Source organism: Gadus morhua, chromosome 9 (genome assembly GCF_902167405.1).
Source record: "Gadus morhua chromosome 9, gadMor3.0, whole genome shotgun sequence".
NCBI classification, from domain to species: Eukaryota; Metazoa; Chordata; class Actinopteri; order Gadiformes; family Gadidae; genus Gadus; species Gadus morhua.
This window is the reverse complement of record NC_044056.1, coordinates 4,214,462-4,234,253: the sequence shown is the minus strand read 5'-3', so window position 1 is coordinate 4,234,253 and position 19,792 is coordinate 4,214,462. Positions and strand designations below refer to the sequence as shown.

The following is a 19,792-nucleotide window of genomic DNA, read 5'->3' as shown; positions in this document are numbered from 1 at the left end:
TATATAATGGATTGACTGAAGCCATCATTTAAGGATTAGGTGAATGAGGCAGTATTGAGCAAAGGGCAATTTTACACAATTGTAGACTTTAGTACAACTCTGACAAACCTTAAATACCATTTACAGTTCAATGTGTCCTGTTTGTAAGCGTGTTAACATTAATTTATTAAGGCGATCATTGGTGCATCGCCATTGGGATTTATTGACTTGTCCAGGACCTTTCACACTATCCCGGACCATCATGATATGTAATAATTTGACCAGCATAGGGATATCTCAGCAGCCATTTCTGGATAAGTATGTCCATTTAAATGGGGTTTAATTGGCTTAGCATATGTCATGGTGTGCCACAGGGTTTAATATTAGGCCCGATGTTTTGTAGTGTCTTGTTCATCCTTTAAGGCCAGAAGATCTTTGCCACACTTTAACGTGTCTGGGTTATGGTAATCTGATGTTTATTTGGACGCATCAACTCTGTCTGCACATGTAAAACACTGTCTAATCCAGTGCTGTCAGATGTGTTCCAAACTGTAAAGCCCTTCAGCATTGTGTATGGCTTTCCCATTGCTTGCAAAGTTCCCCAAAGCACAATGTCTTTCACAGGGTATAAATCATTATATAAACCTTCTTCTGACTAAATCACTTAGTGCTATTTAATAGATGTCTCCTGTTATTGCCTTGTGATTTTCCAAGTTCTAATTACAGAAAGCCAAACTCTATGTCCTTGTCACGATAATCTCTAGCTTGAAGCTCTGTCCCGGAGTGACAGAATCAGTTTCTTGAAGTCAAAGTTGTCTTTATTTTAAGCCCCATGTTTTAATGACCACCAAAGTTATCTTTGTACTCGTGCCAAACGCTTATTGGGGCTGGGTGGGAATACTGTCTCGGTCACATGACGATTCATTGAAGTAATGTACTGTACTGAATTATGGGGGTGCAAACAACTTCCGTAGGATGTGTCGCCAGCACAGTATCCTTATAGCCTTATAATTTATGATGGTGATAGTTTGTTTTTATTCACAAGTATTGCGATCCAATGTTGTTCTTTACAAGCCGTAATGTGTGTGAGTGTAATCATTAAGTATCCGTACAAATAAGGTCTTTATTCCCCAGGATCAAAAGAAAGATAACATCGTTTAAACTATGTGAACTAGGGCTGGGAGTTGTGCAACGTGAGGTACTGCAGGGGTGTTCAGCAGAAGCTTTCCGCCACCTCTTTACTTCTTAATTCTTGTGGGAAAATTTGATCTCTGCCTCAGGCTGGTTTGGGCTGTCAGAGTGCATGGCATTTTGTGAGTTCAATGTAATCCCTTAATCTCTCATTTGGACTAGGAAGACATTTATGAAATTGCAACATAAACCATTCTTTGTGGCTTGTGGTTACACTGCAAAAGACAGGTGACATTTTGCGAGGAATATGACGGTGAATCACTGCTCTGAAACACATGTATTGTGTTTGGTACACAATTGAATAACATGGGTTTGGCTTTGAACAGCAATCACAGAAATGACGAATACTATCCATATAGTTAATAAGATCCGTTCTATAATTAATAAGAACTTGTATCTCACATACCTATTGCCTACCAACAAATTTGCACTTCTTGGTTTGCGTCTCTATTTGCAGGCATTTTAATGCAATTAACATGCTTAACATTCCTCAGTTATTTTACTACATTTACAAATTACTTTGAGAATGTTGATCTTTTAAAGGTTGTACCTTTGAGCACAAAATTTTCCTTCATTTATCAAGATGTACAGGAGGAAACTTTTTTGTTTTCACGAAAGGGAAGGGTAGTTTACATACCGGGGATTTTATCTTATATTTGAACATGCTGGTTTCATATAACATGGGGGACTTTTCCTAATGTCTGTAGTTAGTATCTGCAATCAAATCAAATGTTTCCCTGTCTTTGCCTGTCTCTCGATCTCTGCCCATCTCTTGCTCTCCACCCGTCTCTCACTCTCTGTCTGTCTCTCTCCCCCAGGCTCTCTCCCTGATCGTGCTGCCCTTCGTGCCCGCGTCCAACCTCTTCTTCCCGGTGGGTTTCGTGGTGGCTGAGCGGGTGCTCTACGTCCCCAGCATGGGCTTTTGTGTGCTAGTGGCGCACGGCTTCAGGGTGGTCTCGCGCAAAGGGTGAGTGCTTGTCCAAAGTACACCTTGACCTTCCATTTGGTCAAGATGTACTTCCTCGCAAAGGGCATTTTGCCGTTTGTGAGGAAATAGCCTAACTTAAGTGCTGCAAATAATGGGTCCCCTAAATTTGTTCATGTATTCATGGTCCATAAAATAAAAGGTTGATGCAGCTGGCATCCAGCATGTTGTATCAAAGAGATTTTGGCCTGAAGCCAGGAAGTGTTCATTTTTAATAATTGATGATATTCCAGCTAGTGATAGCCAATCCATGCTGTATGTAAATGGAGTTCCCGCCACATGGAGAGGGAATGAGCATTGATGGTCTCGTCCAGTGTTGGAGTTAGGTGATCATTTGTACATGGGCACGGTATTGAATGTATTCCTCTGCTCCAGACAACTGAAGAAGATGTCGTGGATGGTCATTGGGGTCCTCCTCGCCACACATGCCGTGAAGACCTTCAACCGGAACTTGGATTGGGAATCTGAGTACACGCTGTTCACCTCTGCACTGAAGGTACGCCAGTCAACTTGGCCAATGACGCCAGTTTAAATGTGCTAATTTTTTATTTAAATGATCCTTAGCTTCCTTGCCAGAATGCCCAAACTGGAGCCGGGGTTTTCCATTAATGTATAAGACTAAGGCGGACCGGCACAGTACCCTGTTCCAAGATAGAAACAGACCCGCACACCGTGGTCTATTTGATTATAAATAAAAAATACATTGTTGCATTTTTTATTAAAAGATATGCATGCAAACGTCATTTCATCAAATGTGTTATCAGGCATATGCCTTTATTTCTGTGTTCTTGATTAAATACCCCTCAGGTATGTTTTCGTTGCGCATGATTAAATATAACAATCTTCTGTTTTATCACCTCAGGTGAACAAGAACAATGCCAAACTGTGGAACAATGTTGGGCATGCACTAGAAAACCAAAACAATTACGAGAGAGCTCTCCGCTATTTCCTCCAGGCCACCAGAGTGCAGCCAGGTAAGAAAACTGATCCTATCTGATCCTCTGGGCTATAAACATTTATTAGGCCAAATCCGGTGTATCGCACAGATTTCCCTCTGCAAGCACTTTTTAAATAAATATTAACCTTAACAACTGCCTTTTACGCCAACACCTCTGCCAGTGGTAATTTATTGTTAATTATTAATCGGTTAATAGGTTTTGTCTGTGAATAATCCCATCAGCAACATGGTGGTGTTGTTGGAACATGTGGAGGTATATAATTCTTTGCCTGCGTAGCTAAAGTTCAGCTGCTGACTTATGTCCCTGCTGAACAAATTGACCAGGTGGAATGAAATCTAACAGAAGCCCGGGTATTTTGTTCATTTTAAACCTCAGAGGATGATTGTGTTCACAAGATTCTGTTTGAATTAGGGATGCACCGAATATTCGGCCACCGAAAATGTTCGGCCGAAAATGGCCCAAAACATAATGTTCGGGTTCGGCTGAAGGAGTAAAAAGGCCGGACATAATACACCGACATTTTTATTTTTGATAAAAAAAAAAAAAGTTTTACTCATTTATTTAAAGGTACATTGTTCTTCAATTCTTGCTATAAGGTCTGCTGGAATGTTAGAAAACGTTCAGTATTAAATAAATATTTTGTATCAAATTTGTAATTGACTTTTTTTATTGAAAAGCAAGACAAAAAAGCAAAATGAATGAAAAACAGTAAAAGCCACATTCGGTATTGGGTTTCGGCTTTCGGCCAACTGTTTCAGTATATTCGGTTTCGGTTTCGGCCAAGAATTTTCATTTCGGTGCATCCCTAGTTTGAATAAGGGTTATGTATATTTGCGTCTGAACTGGGGATTACCATGGCGGTTAGGGGTCCAGTTCCCTCTGGGAGTCCCCCATTCTCAGAATGTATGCACTGGAAAAAGTATTATAATGGAACCTAATGTGTGCTTTAGTGAGCTCACTATCTTGCCTGGTTGGTGCAACATCCCTACTACATACCCTCTGATTCCCAGTACATGAAATGAAAATATACAAAATAACATATTTAATATATATAATTTAATCAATTGAAAATCTGGCCGTTGGATGACTCCCCCCTGAGTAGTTAATATTCACTTGATTCAAGTCTGAAAGAGTCTGAAAAAAGAGAGGCCTCTTGAATTACTGAATAGATTATCAGTCACTTGAATCATGCATTCTAAATTGGGTTGGGCAAGCTGGTTCAATCTTTCCCATCGCCCATGTTCACTCGGCTTAGCCTCTGTCTTGAGTTTCCGGCTCTTGTGCATGGCTCAGACGCAGGGGGTTTTCTTTGCTTGTTTCTTTGAAATCGCCATCAAAACACATTATTCCCATTGAGGATTTCCTGGTTCTCTAATCACCACACATCAGCTTTGCATTCCAGACACGCTTTGTGTTCAAAAGGGACTACTTTGTGTTCAAAAGGCACTACAAGCGTTATGAAATACAGTCATGTTTTAAGGTTATTCATAGCCCCTCTAACCATATAACCATTCGGATATGAATCAGATGTCGCCATAAAACATACAATTCAAGGTGTCAATTCACCAAAGACGCATTTGTAACCAGATCTGTCAATCCACATGATTTCTGATTTTACTAGGGCCTGCCATCATCCTATTTAAACAATACCAAGTTCTATCATGCAAGAGCCATATAGAATGCCTATGTGGACACTGGAGGCGCATTCTAATGCCAGGTGTAAATTAGATGTTGTACGCATTTTAGTGACATCCGATTCCAAGGGTAAAACAGGGTGTCATTTAGTCAACAAACACATATCTATTGAATTCGAATCCGATACTTATCCTTTCTCCTGATTGGTTGTCCATCTAGATGACATCGGTGCCCATATGAACGTGGGGAGAACCTACAAGAACCTGAACATGTCTAAAGAGGCTGAGGAAGCCTACATGATCGCCAAATCCCTGATGCCACAGGTACCTTCTGCGTGTGCGTGCGTGTGCGTGCGTGCGTGCGTGCGCGCGCGCGCGCGTGTGTGTGTGTGTGTGTGTGTGCGTGTGTGTGTGTGTGTGTGTGTGTGCAGCATGGAATTAAATGTTCATTGCAAGGACACTCCTGCTATACAGTGGTTTGCAAAGAACAGTTATGGCATCCGTTTTGTTTGGATAAGAATTGTTTATTTATGTGGTAGGCAAATCGTTTTATGGGAAAGTAAAACCAGTTTCTTGTCTGCCAGCAAGTCTTTTATTAGTTGTCATGTTGAGTCTCTTCCATCTAAAACCTTAAAGAAAACCTGGGATTGACACTCTTTTGGAGAGATGTCCTCACACCGCCTTTTAATGCCAGGTGCGCCGTGCGCCCTGAACTATGAATGAAGGATTTTGTAGGAAACGTCTTGCTAGGGTGTCTGACAGCCGTCAACATTCTTGGATTGATCCGCAGCCTCAGTCTACCTTTAGGCACCTTCCTCAATAAGCCCTAGCCTTAGGGGAAGGGAGGGGTTTGGCAACCTCTTGTAAGGCCCCAAAGTCTTTTGTCGTTTGGTGTTATTGCATTGAGGGTGTTGATGATAAAATAGTCAAAAAGTGAGTAGTAAACAAACAGTCATACCGATATGATACTCTGCCATTCTGCAACTGTATAATGTTAAAGGTGAAATTCAGCTATGGTTGATGGTTCACCCTTTCTGATCAAAACAGTCAAACGGCCAAATGTGTTTGGCCGTTTGACTGTGACTTCTAAGTGATAAGACATGCAGTTGGACTACCCCTTTCCCAGTGAAACAAGGAGAGGAGCGTGTGGTTTAAACGTGGGACTGATCAGGGAGCAGAGTGCGTTCTTTATCTGGGATCTTGGTTCAGGTTAGCAAGGGACAGCCAGCGGTCTATTTGGAGGATCAAACAATCAGTCAGCTGTTAACCACTATGTCATCCTGAACCTCACAAGCCTAGCTCCAATGTGTTCTCAACTCCCGACGGAAAGCCTGGGAGGGGGGGGCTGAGAATTTGGGCACATTGGCCAAAGAGTGGGAGGGACATTCCGGGGCGAGATATCTGCTTCAGTTCGATGGTTAAAGTGGCGAGAGAGTGGAAGGTCCTCTCGATAAAGGGATCTCTGACGAAGAGCTGTACTCATACATCAGTATAAAAAGGGTAATTTTCTGTATTCAGGGTTCTGAGCTGTAACCACAATCCGCGTCCCAGGAACGAGGCCTCCATAATAACTGCACTGCGTGACCTACATTGTGAAAGGGCCACTGTTTTACCACCTGGTCACATGCTGAATCGTCATGACAAGCCATTTCAAAATCAAACCTTTAGTGACGCACATTTGATTTCCCATCCAGATCTTTGATAAATAAATCCACCAACCAGCCTAGTGAGTGAACTGAACCAACTGGTTGGCTGGTCTATCTGACTGATCACACATCTGGTAGGACATTCCTGCTCATGTAACTAAAGGGTGGATTTTGAAATGGCCCATAAAGGATCATCAATAACCCCCCAGGGGGTCTGTCGTGGTCCCTACAGGCACAGCCGCTTGTACCCCGATTTCTCATTGTGGGTACCTTGAAGTAAAGTTGTAGAGGTGCACTTGCCCACACCTGGTCGGATTAACCAAGTCTCCCAGACAGAGCGTTCTGTGATCATTAACTTCCCCAAAGTAGGTAGGAATGCAGCTCTTAAAAACCATGTACTCCACACAGCCATTCACACACCTTTTCCTAAAATGGATTTACCCTTGAAACGAAACAAACACAGTTGTCCCGCGGCTTTTGCTTCCCAGAACGCGCTCCAAAACTTTTTTCCAAGGAAATATTTTCCATGGCAGCAGGAACCTCAGAAGGAATCTTTTATCTGATGGAAGTTTCAGCCTACCAGCCCAACTGGTAGTGTTATCCGCAGTTCCATTGTTGTTTTTGTTATCTCTTACGTAAATCGTCCTTCACTTCCTGCAGTACCATCTCATCAGCGGTCTGGTATCTCTCAGGTAATCCCCGGGAGGAAGTACGCCACCCGGGTGGCCCCCAACCACCTGAACGTCTACATCAACCTGGCCAACCTGATCCGGACCAACGAGTCGCGTCTGGAGGAGGCTGACCAGCTCTACCGCCAGGCCATCAGCATGAGGCCTGACTTCAAGCAGGCCTACATAAGCAGGCAAGGACCCCCCCCCCCCCCCCCCCCCCCGCCCACCCTGTCAGTCTCGTGCTTCAGTCATAGAGACACTCTGGTTTCTACAAAGAGCCGATTTTGCTCTCTGATTCAGCTCAGCGGCGTAATCGTGAAAAACAAAACTCGTCCGGCAAATGTGAAATTCACTTTCAGATGATTATTAATTTAGTAAAGGAACATCATTCATTCCTTATTAATAAATGAATATGCATTTTTCTTCTTTGTTGCCACGACTTGTGGGACGTGTCGTCTCAGTGATGCGTTTTATTTCCTCGGCCAACTTTTTTTTTTTTTTCCTTTGAGCTTAATGGTTTATTCCTTAGGCCATCTGGGTGTTTCTTCTCATGCTAAACGGGTCACGCTCTGCCCAGGACCCTGCAGGCTTCAAGTCTTATCAAGGGTGAGCGATCATTAATGGGTCCACCCCTCTCCGACAACAGCTGGGCCTACATCCATCTATCCAGAAAGTACACAGTTCCTATGCACGTCTGCCGACTCATAGTGTAGCGTGTTGATCGTGATCGAGAGGAGTGCTAACACTCCTGTTATCAGGGACCCTGACACTGAGGTTCTAAGCGCTTACCTTGGGACTGTAATCGACAATACGCTTCTGAGGCCAAGAAACCATTTGCACGAAGGTGCAGCAGTGGTTGTGTTACGCAAAATGAGAGGATTTGATGTCAACACTGTTAAGATGTCCCTTTTCTACAATGCCTATCCTTAATCTGTTTTATTGAAACTGGTTTGGAAACTTGACTCTCAATAACAGAAATTGAGTATGTAGACTGGTGAAGGTGGCCAGTGAGATCATTGGGGTTGGACAGGAGCAGTTGAAAGAACTTGTTTAATATTGCATTGGCAGCACCTCAGGAGTGCCCTCATGCCTTCCTGGACTGGCTGGGCCAGCCCTGCAGGGTGAATCGCACCTGCTCGGCCCTGGGCTGGGACATCGGGGGTTAATGGGGGAATTCACCCTATCGCTACTTATTGCCTTAGGTATAAAGCGCAAAAAACTCTTCCCCTTACCCCTCCCCCCTAGTTTTACCCCTTCCCCATCCCCCTCCCCTTACCCCTTCAAACAAGGGGGAGGGGTATGGGGAAGGGGTAAGGGGTAGAAATGGGATTGGGCCTTAGAGTGATTTTTGGGGTTAAGGAGCTACAGGCCATCTCAGCTTGGATTTCTAGTCTCCGCCTCTTGGAATCCAGAGGCTTTGCTCTAGAGGCCGCTGAAACAACCAAGCTTCCGTGTTGTGATTGCATTTACCGCCGTGTTTCCTCTCCATGTTGCAGACGAGTACCACATGTGGCTTCTGTCAGACCTAATAGGGGCATGCAAGATGTAAACGAAGTTATCGGAGGAAACAGGCTTCTAAACGGCTGGTGTCGCCGTGACTCGGGAACTTGCAAAACTCACCCTAACTCGCCAAGTGATGTCCCCCAATCCTCTCCTCTCGGCGTTTGTCAGAAACGTATAACAACAGAACAGTATTGTGATTATTGTTACAAAATATAATGGATGGATAACACTGTTAATAGGTACAGTCGTGAAGCCCTCAAGAACTTCAATAACACGAGTCAAACTGCGGCTGTGGGCCCATGGCTCTGTTGACAGTTTGAAATCAGTGATTGATTATATGGTCGATTAGTCACCACACTACATGCAAATCCCCTTTTGTTCTCCGTCCACATTCCAACCGCCAGTGGCTCAGCGGCATCCCAGCCACCACAGAAAACAGCGTGTTGACGGCTTCCAATGCCGGCCGAAAGAATGTATAAACACACACCAATGCTCCATCTGTGTTTCGTTCTCGTTCCCGGCTTCCTACTTCGATATCGTGAAGAGAACCTGTTGGGATGATTGTAATATTGATTCCATTATATTTATTTATTTATTCACCCACTCCTCAGTTGCAGCCGTAGAAATGAGAGGTCACAGCCAGCGTGGCAGTGTGATCCCTCCTTGGGGAGCAGCACCTGTCCTTGAAGGCTGCAGTGGAGCTCTGCCGCAACCGAGTGGGACTCTGATCAATGGGTGGCCCCGAAGGCCGCTGACGCCCACGCAGCGGTCCCTACGTCTTCTTTAGATAACACAGTAGGAATGATGAAGGGAAAACGGTTCAGTTCATTTTAAACTGCAGTCTCAGGCCAGCTTGAATTCGGGCAGGGAAAGACCTGCATTATGAATGGAAAAAAAAACATTCGAAACAATCTCTGAATGTTCCCCAGTGGTTATGGTTCCACGTTGACCCAACGCGAGGGGGTTTACCGACCCATTACGTCCTTGCGGCCCCTCCTTGCATCCACTCCAAGGACCTGGCGTGCGCCTCCCAAAAAGTGTAACCTTGTGTCAAGGTGATCGGTCCGCTAACATAAACCCGATGCAGAACCAAAACGAGTTTGCGACTGCTTCGAAGCGTCTGCGTGTTTGGGTCAACGTGGAACCATAACAAAGCCTTTCACAGTGTGAACACACCCCCTCACACTCTACTGTCGCCCCTTCTCAGAGGGGAGCTCCTGCTGAAGATGAACAAGCCCTCGGAGGCCCGTGACGCCTACCTACGGGCCCTGGAGCTCGACCGCACCAACCCCGACCTGTGGTACAACCTGGCCATCGTCAACATCGAGATGAAGGAGCCCACCGAGGCCCTCAAGAACTTTGAGCACGCGCTGGAGCTCAACCCGCGCCACAAGCTGGCGCTCTTCAACTCCGCCCTCCTCATGCAGGAGTCTGGTAAGCAAGGCCGCAGTAGAGATAAGGGGGGCGGTGGTAACTCCGGAGGCAGAGCGGGTTGGCTGGTAACCTCAAGGGGTCGCCGGTTCGATTCCCCGGCTCCGGAGTGTCGAGATGTCCTTGAGCAAGCCACCTAACCCTAACTGCGCTCCAGCGAGCTGACTGTCGCCTGGCATGGCTGACTCCGCCGTCGGTGTGTGAATGTGTGTGTGAATGGTGAATGTGAGGCAATATTGTAAAGCGCTTTGTTTCATTTTAGCGTCCTTTGGCTTTTGTCGGGACTCGGGACACGCAACTCAAAATTGTGAGTGTCCCGGCAAAACCGGGACATCTGGTCACCCTATCACAGTGATAAAATAGCGTGGCAAGCCACTCAGTAAAAATGTGTGTATGACAACAACGCGCGGGCCGCACTAACCATGACTATGATGTCAAGTAGGGGGCCACAAAATATCCTCCCGCGGGCCTCAATTGGCCCCCGGGCCGCGAGTTTGAGACCCCTGCTGTAGAGATAAGGGGTCGGTCGAGGTAGGTAGTCTAATGGTTCTAGGCCCTTGGGGGATCTGACTCACAGCTGAACGACCCTGGGTATGGACCCTAGAGTCTGCAGTCTGTTATTAGGATCCAGGTGTCTGGTAAGCAAGGCTGCTGTAGAGATAAGGGGTCGGTCTGGGTAGGTAGTCTAATGGTTGTTGGAACCCTAGAGTCTGTAGTCTGTTATTAGGATCCTTGCGCAAGACGCCTTTCCCCAAACCTGCTCGTTTGCCGCATGATCCACGAGGCCCTTTGGATGAAAGCGCCGGTCATATGACTGAACGACTCGTTGGTAATACGAAGCGAAAGCCATCCGTCTTTTTGCCGCCGTGTAATAATATAGAAGCTTGTTATTTTTATTTTTTTCTTCTGTGCGAGCCCGTCGTGCCGTGACCTGCGATCCCGAGAGCAACGGATGGGGGGGGACAAAGACGGCCCTCATTACTCCCCCCTAGGGTTGGACAGGGTTCTGACATGGCATAACTTTCCCTCGTGGCCCCGGCCTCAAACGTCAACGTCCGTCACTCATCACCCTCGATCCGCGACACAATGAAAGGCTTCACTCACGTCCACGGCGTTTCACTAGTTCCTCGAAACCCCGTTGATCAGTTGTTAAGTTAAATCCTTAGCGCTACACCACTTTCTCGTTAGTGTGCGACACACATTCCTGATGAAGGTTAGTCCGGGTGCACCTGGGTGAACACAGAGGCATTCGTTTAGCAGTCGAATGTCAATAGAACATTGTCACACGTCCATCCATAACGTTGGCTCCTGTGAACATGTTGGAGAAAGGGAAGGTGAGTCATTCACTTAGAGGGGTTTAACCTTGGTTCAACACGTCATGGTGTTTTTCTTTCATGCCCTCACCTTTGATTGACTCCGCTACAGAGAAAAGGGGAAACGAGCATCTCTCTCTCACTCCAACAATATCCCGCTACCTAGAAGTAATGCCGGAACAATTTCCTTGGACACCGTAGTTGGGAGACACCCAGGTATTGATTGTTGTTCTAGCAAGGCAACTTTATTTATCACACTTCATCGCACTTTTCATACACGAGGCAGACTCAAAGTGCTTCACAGAGAAACGTTGTCATGAAATCAGATAACAAAATCAAATCCTACTTGAGTTCTAGAATGGCAAAGGGAAGCTTTTACCATTGAACCAAACACAAAGAGATTCATTGATTTAGTAGTCCGTCATTGCTTTACTCACTATTGTACACATAGCTCACAAATCCCCAGCAAGCATTCCCCCCTGACAGAAATATAATGGGCTTTTAGTTTGAGTGGAAAGCAAAATGACTACCACCTGTAATGGCCCGTACCGGCTCCGCCCGAGGTTCCCGGGTTCTCAACCAACCAATTTTTTTTGGAGGAATGCCCACACCTGGTCGGCCTATCCAAGCCTCCCAGACAGAGCGTTCTGTGATCATTAACTTTCCCCGAATGTTGTTGAACTCGCCCTCGTTAGGTAGGAATGCCGCTCTTAACAACCACGTCAGAGAGTTGTCCCGCGCCGTCGTTTCCCAGCACTCCAGTCCTCTCCCTTTTGGAATGTGGTGCGTAGCAGAAGCAGAGAGGATCTCGCGCCGCCGCTGACCTGCAAACTATGCTCACTGCCCGTCCGTCCAGCAGAACTCACCGTAAGGGGAAACACATGGCGCCGCGGCACATCAGTCCGGAGATGATACACAGGATCTCTGTGTGGAGCGGACAATAAGTTACGATCAGGCCTGTAAGGCACGCACTCGGCCCCATCGTGTTGGGTGGATGTTAGGCTCCAGGCAGAAGGCCTGATTATAACGCGTCAGGGGTTACGCAAGGAAAAGCCTCCAGGGTTCAGTAGGAGAGATGGTAGGATTTAGTAATGATGTCAAGTTAACACTACGTTAACCTTTTTAATTTTGTCGTCACATCGAAGAACGAACGATTCAAAAATCACGCAGGTGAGGGATCTACTCTGCGTGTGTGGGGATGATGTCCCGCACGCAAGCACACGATGATATCTGCAATGAGGCATTCAGTTTGATGATCGATATTCCCCCTTTGTTGGTGCCCTATTCTCCATAGCTCATGGGAAGCCAATTACTCCAGATTAGTCTTTTTTATGCAATGGTTTCGTCCGGTTGGGGATTTATCAAAGCCTTACACACCCTCATTTTGATTTTGACCATTAAATAATGGAATTAAACGTGACGTCACGGCAAACCAATTGGACTGTGTTTTTTATAGTTCACATATATATATATGTGGTTTTTTTTATAGTTTTTCGTTTTTATGTGTATTTGATTGGCCTTGACATCTTGCAATTTACAAGGACAGAATAGTTGGGAGACACCCAGTTCCAAAATGGATACAAAACACAAAGACATGCATTGTTTTAGTAGTCATAGCTTTACGCATTTAAAGACATAACGCTCCCAAATCCCCTGCAGACGTTGCTTCCCGACATTATAAAATATAACGCCTGCTTGAGCGGAATGCAAAGCGACACGCTCTGGCTCCAGCCAGACTCTCCACCCTTCAGACACCCTAGAGCTCTCACTCTCGTGCGCCGTGGTAACCGGTCCCGACTGTGACGTAGGGCTGCTCGATTATGGGGAAAAATCATAATCACTAATGTCCGATATTATCGGCCCACCGATATTATCGGCCCAATATTAGCATAAAATTGTAATATCTGTCAATATCGGCATCGGATTTCTTTTGCCTTAAAACCGTAATAGCACAAATAAATGTTTTCAAAATTGTGCAGTACAGTGCACATTGTAATTGACTCATATTTGTGCATTTATTCAATTAAGGTTATTGAGTTTTAGTTAAAGAAACATACTGCTATGTTGCACATAGTTGTTCAGGTACAATGTTTTATCATTTGTGAAGTCAAGTTTGCCCTATTTGTTGTGGGCATTGTCAAGATTATCTCAGGGAGAGTGTAATCCAAACTGTTGTCTGAGACCATTAAAAAAATAAAAATAAACATGGCACTTTTCCCTTAAATTAAGTTGAAGTATTTTTCTTATTTTGCACAGACAATGTTAACATTTGGAAAGCCTTGTTGCATTCAAGAGTGCATCCAGTGGGGCATCACAATAACATTAAGCATGTTGTGTTAATTCCACAACAGGAGATATGTAATGTTACCTAAATTAGGTTTGAGGAAAAATAACACAAATATCGACATCGGTATCGGCTGATATCGGAATCGAAAATTTAGAGTTGGACAATATCGCATATCGGATATCGGTAAAAAAGCCAATATCGGACATCCCTAATAATCACTAATTATTTTTTGGGCAATCAGACAATTATTTTAGATTTGGAAAACATGATGCATTTTTTCAGCATTGCTCCACAAAGAAACTCTTTGTAACTGAGAATTCGAATTTCCCTTAAAATAAACGCACAAAATGTTAAATTACAACATGTTAAAATCGAAAAGGTTGTATATGTATCCAGCTGTTCTGTTCCAGCTGACATTTAATAAACAAAATAAATATATTAAAAAAAATAACCCTTCAACTCTAATATATACGTATTTTGATTGTTTGACGCAAAAATCGCGATCAAACCTCGATTAATCGCACCGCCCTGCCTTGACCCACACTGACGCCTCCGGTGCAACGACCGGGCTCCACGCTAACCAAACCCCCGTGTTTTCCCCCGCGCGGCAGGGGAGCCCAAGCTCCGCCCGGAGGCCAACCGGCGCTTCCTGGTGTATGTGGAGGAGGAGCCCGAGGACGCCAACGGCTACTTCAACCTGGGCATGCTGGCCATGGACGCCAGCGAGAACGCCGCGGCCGAACGCTGGATGCGCCGCGCCATCTCCCTGCAGACGGGCTTCCGCAGCGCCCTGTTCAACCTGGCGCTGCTCTACTCGCAGTCGGCCCGCGAGCTGGACGCCCTGCCCGTGCTGGACGAGCTGCTCCGCTACCACCCCGAGCACGTCAAAGGGTTGATCCTCAAGGGGGACATCCTGATGAACCACAGGAAGGACACGCAGGGCGCCAAGGCCTGCTTCCAGCGCATCCTGGCCATGGACCCGGGCAACGTGCAGGGCAAGCACAACCTGTGCGTGGTGTACTTCGAGGAGCGCGACCTGCCGCGCGCCGAGCGCTGCCTGGAGGAGACGCTGGCCATGGCGCCGCACGAGGAGTACGTGCGCCGCCACCTGAGCATCGTGCGCGGCAAGATGGCGGCCATGAGCGCGGCGGGCCAGCCGCTGAGCGCGGCAGAGGGCGCCGCCGCGCCGTTCCAGGAGGAGAAGGGGGCCGGGGTTGGGGGTGGGGGGCCGGGGGTGGGGGTGGGGGTGGGGGCGGGGGCGGGGGAGGCCGCAGGAAGGGAGGAAGGGAAGCGCCCGGCCACCGCCCGGGAACGGTGGCGGCCGGGGAGAAGAATGCGCGGAAATCCCCCGCGCCCCGGCTCAAGGGCGTGGGCCAATCGGAACAGCGGACTGAAGGGAAGTCCGCCGAGGAGATAAAAGACATAGAGACCAAGAGGGCGGCCGCCCTCCAGAGGCTGGAGGAGATAGAGCGCATACTGAGCGGGGACTGATGTAGTGGGGGGGGGGGGGGAGGGGCCCCGCCCAGGTGACTCCCAGGACTGCGTCGGCAGACGTCTCTCCCTCGACCAGGGTCAGGCTGCCAGGGTCCCTGGGTTCAATAACGGCGACGCTTGTTGCTCTGTGCTTTAGTTGTTCTTAGTCAACCTTCTTGTTGTTTCGTCGGCTCTGCACGGCACGGCTCGTCGAGGCGGCCACGTCGCACGAACGGCACAAGGCAACATGAGTCACGGTGCGGGAGCCCGGCACAGAGGCCCTTTGACATCTGTCACTTTTAATCCTTTAAATGATGCCTGTGTGTGTGTTTGTGTGTGTTGGCATTCATTGAAACGGCAGTTTCACCTCTCCTGGGTTTTGATTTAGCCAGGACGCTGTGAGTCACTGGATATTTTTTTTTTTTTTTCGAAAGCATGACTCACCCCCCACCCCCCCCCCCACCTCAACCTCCCAAACAAAATTGGAATGGATTGTATCGTTGACAATGACTGGAAGTGACGCGCTTCCCCTCTTCCCACGCGCCGGGCGAGATGCTGGTGTGTAACGCCTCTGGAAATACACCCTGACACTCACACGGGCGAGAGATCAACAACGCATGCTCTGTGGGGCCCTCACCCCCTGCTGGCTCCCGTCCTAGCGGCTGGCATCTGGACCGCTGCCGGGCCTCCACTTCCCCCCCCCCGCCCCGCCCCGTTGTCTCCACGTTCCAGCCCCCACAGTTTGATGTTTATGTCTAGTGTCAAACACCTGCCATCCCGCATTCACACCCCGGCCCACCCACAGCCCACATTGAGCTTCGGTTGCAGTGTTGCTTTTGAGTGCCGTTCTACGGGCCCCGCTGCCACGGCCGGCTTCAGGCGTCGTCAGTGTGCTCTTTCAGTTCCCCCCCCCCCCCCCCACCCTCGGAACCACCACCACCACCACCACCATCACCAACCCTGAGCTGTGATTTCTCAGCATACTTGCACAAAGCAGAGTCCTGTCCTTTTTATGCGCTGACACTAGTTCAACCCTCTAGGTTATTATTTTTTTTATTGTAAATTGATTTGGTCATGTGTGTTGGGGGTATGCGCAGTGTTATTAATGTACTCATCTTTTTGCACTGCGTGGCATCGACAGACAGGCAACCACTTGTCGCATTCTGTAAACTTTGTGATGAGTTTATGGTTTGGGGCCTCCGCGGGCCTTTTCCTGATTGCAGGAAACACTTGGCGGTGAGCGCCAGCGGCGCTACTTTCACGGTCAGTCTTGCCGGTGCGAGCAGCGGGCTTGGAACAACGCCCGTCGACGCTGTGACCACGTATTATCTCAATAAAAACTTTTTTAGATGAAATGGACTCCATCACGGTGTTATGCAGTGTATATTAAAATCGCCAGGGATGTTGATTTAGGAATAGGTGTCCTTTATTTTTTTCAGTTCTTCTGTGTGCAGGCCATGTCGGGTAAGGCCCCTACCAGATGAATCACAGAAGTGATGGTTTACACTCCTGTGATTCATCTGGCCTTCTGGGGGTTCTCACGGCCGACTTAAAAAGGGAAGGATTGTTTTCTTGGGTGTCACTGTAAGCGCTGGCTGAAAATGTGCACGTTTTTTTGTTTTTTCCCTTGGGTTGTTAGTTTGACTGATGGGCTTACAATTGTGCTTTTAAGACAAAAACCCCTTGGGACGAAATGAGGGAGGTGATGTACTTTGAGGCAGGTACAGAGGTCGGGTGAAATATACCACGGCTTCTATGTATTCAATGTTATTTATTTTAGGTTTGATCTCGTTATTATGCACTGGTACAAGAAAAACTGTTTAAAAAAAAAAAAAAAGTATATATATAACCACTGACAGTATCGTTTGAAGCCAAGGTACCTTATTTGGGAAAGTTGACTGACTACAGTTTGCCACATTTAGTACGACTCTCCAGAAACGACAATGGGTGCAAAACGCGTTCTTGTATTAACCTGTGTCTAACTAAAAAATGTTTAATGAATGTTTTAATTTTGTTTCTTTTTTTACAATTTCACAAATCTTTTTTAATGCAATACCCGGGTGGGTTGTGGGAATTTCAAACTTTAAAATAAAGAAATGGAAAATTGCTGTGTCAATCTGCATCATTTCTTTTTCTAACCAAACACGATGTGCTTGTGAACAATGAATCTGCTGCTTGTGTACCCTAACCTACAGGCAAAGGTACCCTAGATGGTAGGCCTTAGAGCCCTAATGAGTAGACCTATGTCTTCGGTACCCTACAAAGACCTTTGGTACCCAAAGGTCACCCTACAGCCGGCCTTTGACCCGTGACAAGTAGGCCCATCTCAGTCCCTAAAAGTTAGGGTGCATACATGCAGGGACCACTAGCTAGAAGTAGTAATGACACTATTAAACATGATTATATCATATCCCAAAATGAAAGGCATAAAGTTATGGGACAACCATACAACGATTTTTGTTCAGCAGATTTTCGCAAAGATAAAACATAAATACCTAGCAAAGATATAGAACAGCAATACAGAGTGCAAAGATATGGAATATTCCTGTGAAGCCTGTGATGGTATAAAATAAGATTAGGAAGTCAACTTGCATACCTGTGGATCCATGAATTGCTATACTGTGTATTTTATATTGAAGGAAAATAAATAAATTATCTTTTGTGTCAGATGAAACTTGCGTCTCTCCTCTATTCTTCAGACTATTAAATTTAAACTAGAGCTGTCAAGCGATTAAAATATTTAATCGTGATTAATCGCATTAATGTCATAGTTAACTCTAATTAATCGCGATTAATCGCAAATTCTTTTTCTATGCTAAATATCCCTTGATTTTTTTGTCCCATAATTCTTCTCATTTTAATTCTCCTATCAACATGGTGAAGTGCATCGGCTTGCCTTGTGCAAATGATTTTTTATTGATAACAACATTGGCATATACACTGATCAAAACAGGACGATACAAAAAAAGAGCCTATAGTGCAATTAAACGACTGCTTTGAACAAATGTCATTTGAACATAGCAGTCAGGCTACTGCTTCTTTGTTTTGAGCCAAAGAAAAAAAAAAAAAAAAAAATTTTTTTTTTTTTTTTTTTTATAAAGTAATTGCGTTAATCGCGCGATAATTTTCTTAACGCCGTTAAATTTGGTTTGCGTTAACGCCGTTAATAACGCGTTTAATTGACAGCTCTAGTTTAAACCTAACTTGGCTATGTCACATTTTGGAGACCGTTGAGAACATCACTGTATCTCCTTATCCAACTGCCAGAAACCTCGGGGTGGTATTGGACAATCAGTAATGCTGCACCGCAAACATGACTGCGGTGACCCGATCCTGCAGATTTGCACTTGCAGAATCCGGCCCTTCCTCACAAGGGAAGCAGCTCAACTTCTAGTCCAATCACTGGTCATCTCCCGCCTCGACTACTGCAACTCACTCCTGGCTGGACTTCCTGCCTTTGCGCTTAAACCTTTGCAGCGCATCCAGAATGCGGCAGCGCGCCTCGTGTTCAACCTACCGAAGTTCTCCCATGTGACCCCCCCTCTTCCGGATCTCCACTGGCTCCCTGTAGAAGCTTGCATCAAATTTAAGACAATGGTACTGGCATACAAGGCAGTCGATGGAACTGCCCCTGCCTACCTCCAAGCATTGGTAAAGCCACACACCCCCGCTCGATCCCTCCGCTCAACTACCTCAGCTGGACGTCTGGTACCCGCCATCGCTAAGAGGTAGCAAAGGTCGATCAGCAAAGTCACAACTTTTCTCGCTTTTGGGACCTCAGCGGTGGAACGAGCTCACTGCCATTCTCAGGACCGCAGAGTCCGCTCACTATCTTCGGAAAAAGACTCAAGACTCACCTGTTCAGAGTCCACCTCAACTCTGCATAGCACAATGGTGGCCCTTCTGGCCACCATTGTACATTGTATTGTATTGTGTTGCATTGTATTATAGTACTTAACTGTGTAGCAACTGCAGTAGCTGCTATCATTGCTGTAACACAGGGAAATGGTTAGCCTAGCGATTGTTTGTACTTGCACTTGGTTCTATGAACATCCTTACTGTACCGGACAGCGATATATTGTTGCACTTCTTATGACAAATGTACTTATTGTAAGTCGCTATGGATAAAAGCGTCTGCTAAATGCCCTAAATGTAAATGTAATAAGCCTGGTAGGAACGCTCTCCGGAATGTGCTGCGATAAGAGAAGGATGTTATGAAGCTTTCCCAATCTTTCCTTTAACGGATTGGCAACGCTGGTTTGGGCTTAAGTTACACACGCTTGGCCTTGGTTAGGCTTCAATTTCAAATAACCTGTTTTGCAGTACCCTGGAAATTCGTTGAGGCCACTGCTAAAATATTTGCCTTTTGTCTTTCCTAATCCTGGAAATAAACAAAACATTCTATCCTTTTTTGGTATCCCGATATCCTGTCTGTATGACTTGGAGGATGTTGCTGTTACTAGGGGAGAGTTTTAGCCAAGGCCTTTTAGGATTTATGCATGGTCAACTCAAAGAGGTACTCCATGGAGTAAAGGGGCTTTAATCACCTCCGCTAAGGGAATACCACCACGAAGGATGACATGTTTGTTTTTTTTGTTATGTTTTTCATTAACTTTTTATGAACCACATTTTAAGGATGCAGGCTGAAAAACTCTTATATAAAATGTTGAAAGTACATATCTGAAGCATATATGTGTCATTCACGCTGACATGTCCCCAG

At 46.1% G+C, this 19,792-nt stretch overlaps 1 protein-coding gene across 1 annotated transcript in view; it reads left to right on the top strand.

The window, feature by feature from the left end:
* The window catches only part of tmtc3 (transmembrane O-mannosyltransferase targeting cadherins 3), a 31,583-nt gene extending 14,395 nt beyond the window's left edge, over positions 1-17,188 (top strand). The window contains exons 8-15 of the mRNA XM_030365580.1: positions 1,989-2,137; positions 2,531-2,651; positions 3,018-3,129; positions 4,969-5,072; positions 7,087-7,256; positions 9,776-10,002; positions 14,211-14,869; positions 14,929-17,188. Of these exons, the coding sequence (XP_030221440.1) occupies positions 1,989-2,137; positions 2,531-2,651; positions 3,018-3,129; positions 4,969-5,072; positions 7,087-7,256; positions 9,776-10,002; positions 14,211-14,869; positions 14,929-15,090 (1,704 nt within the window). The 3' untranslated portion in view covers positions 15,091-17,188. The remainder of the gene's footprint in view (positions 1-1,988; positions 2,138-2,530; positions 2,652-3,017; positions 3,130-4,968; positions 5,073-7,086; positions 7,257-9,775; positions 10,003-14,210; positions 14,870-14,928) is intronic.
* Positions 17,189-19,792: the final 2,604 nt, after the last annotated feature.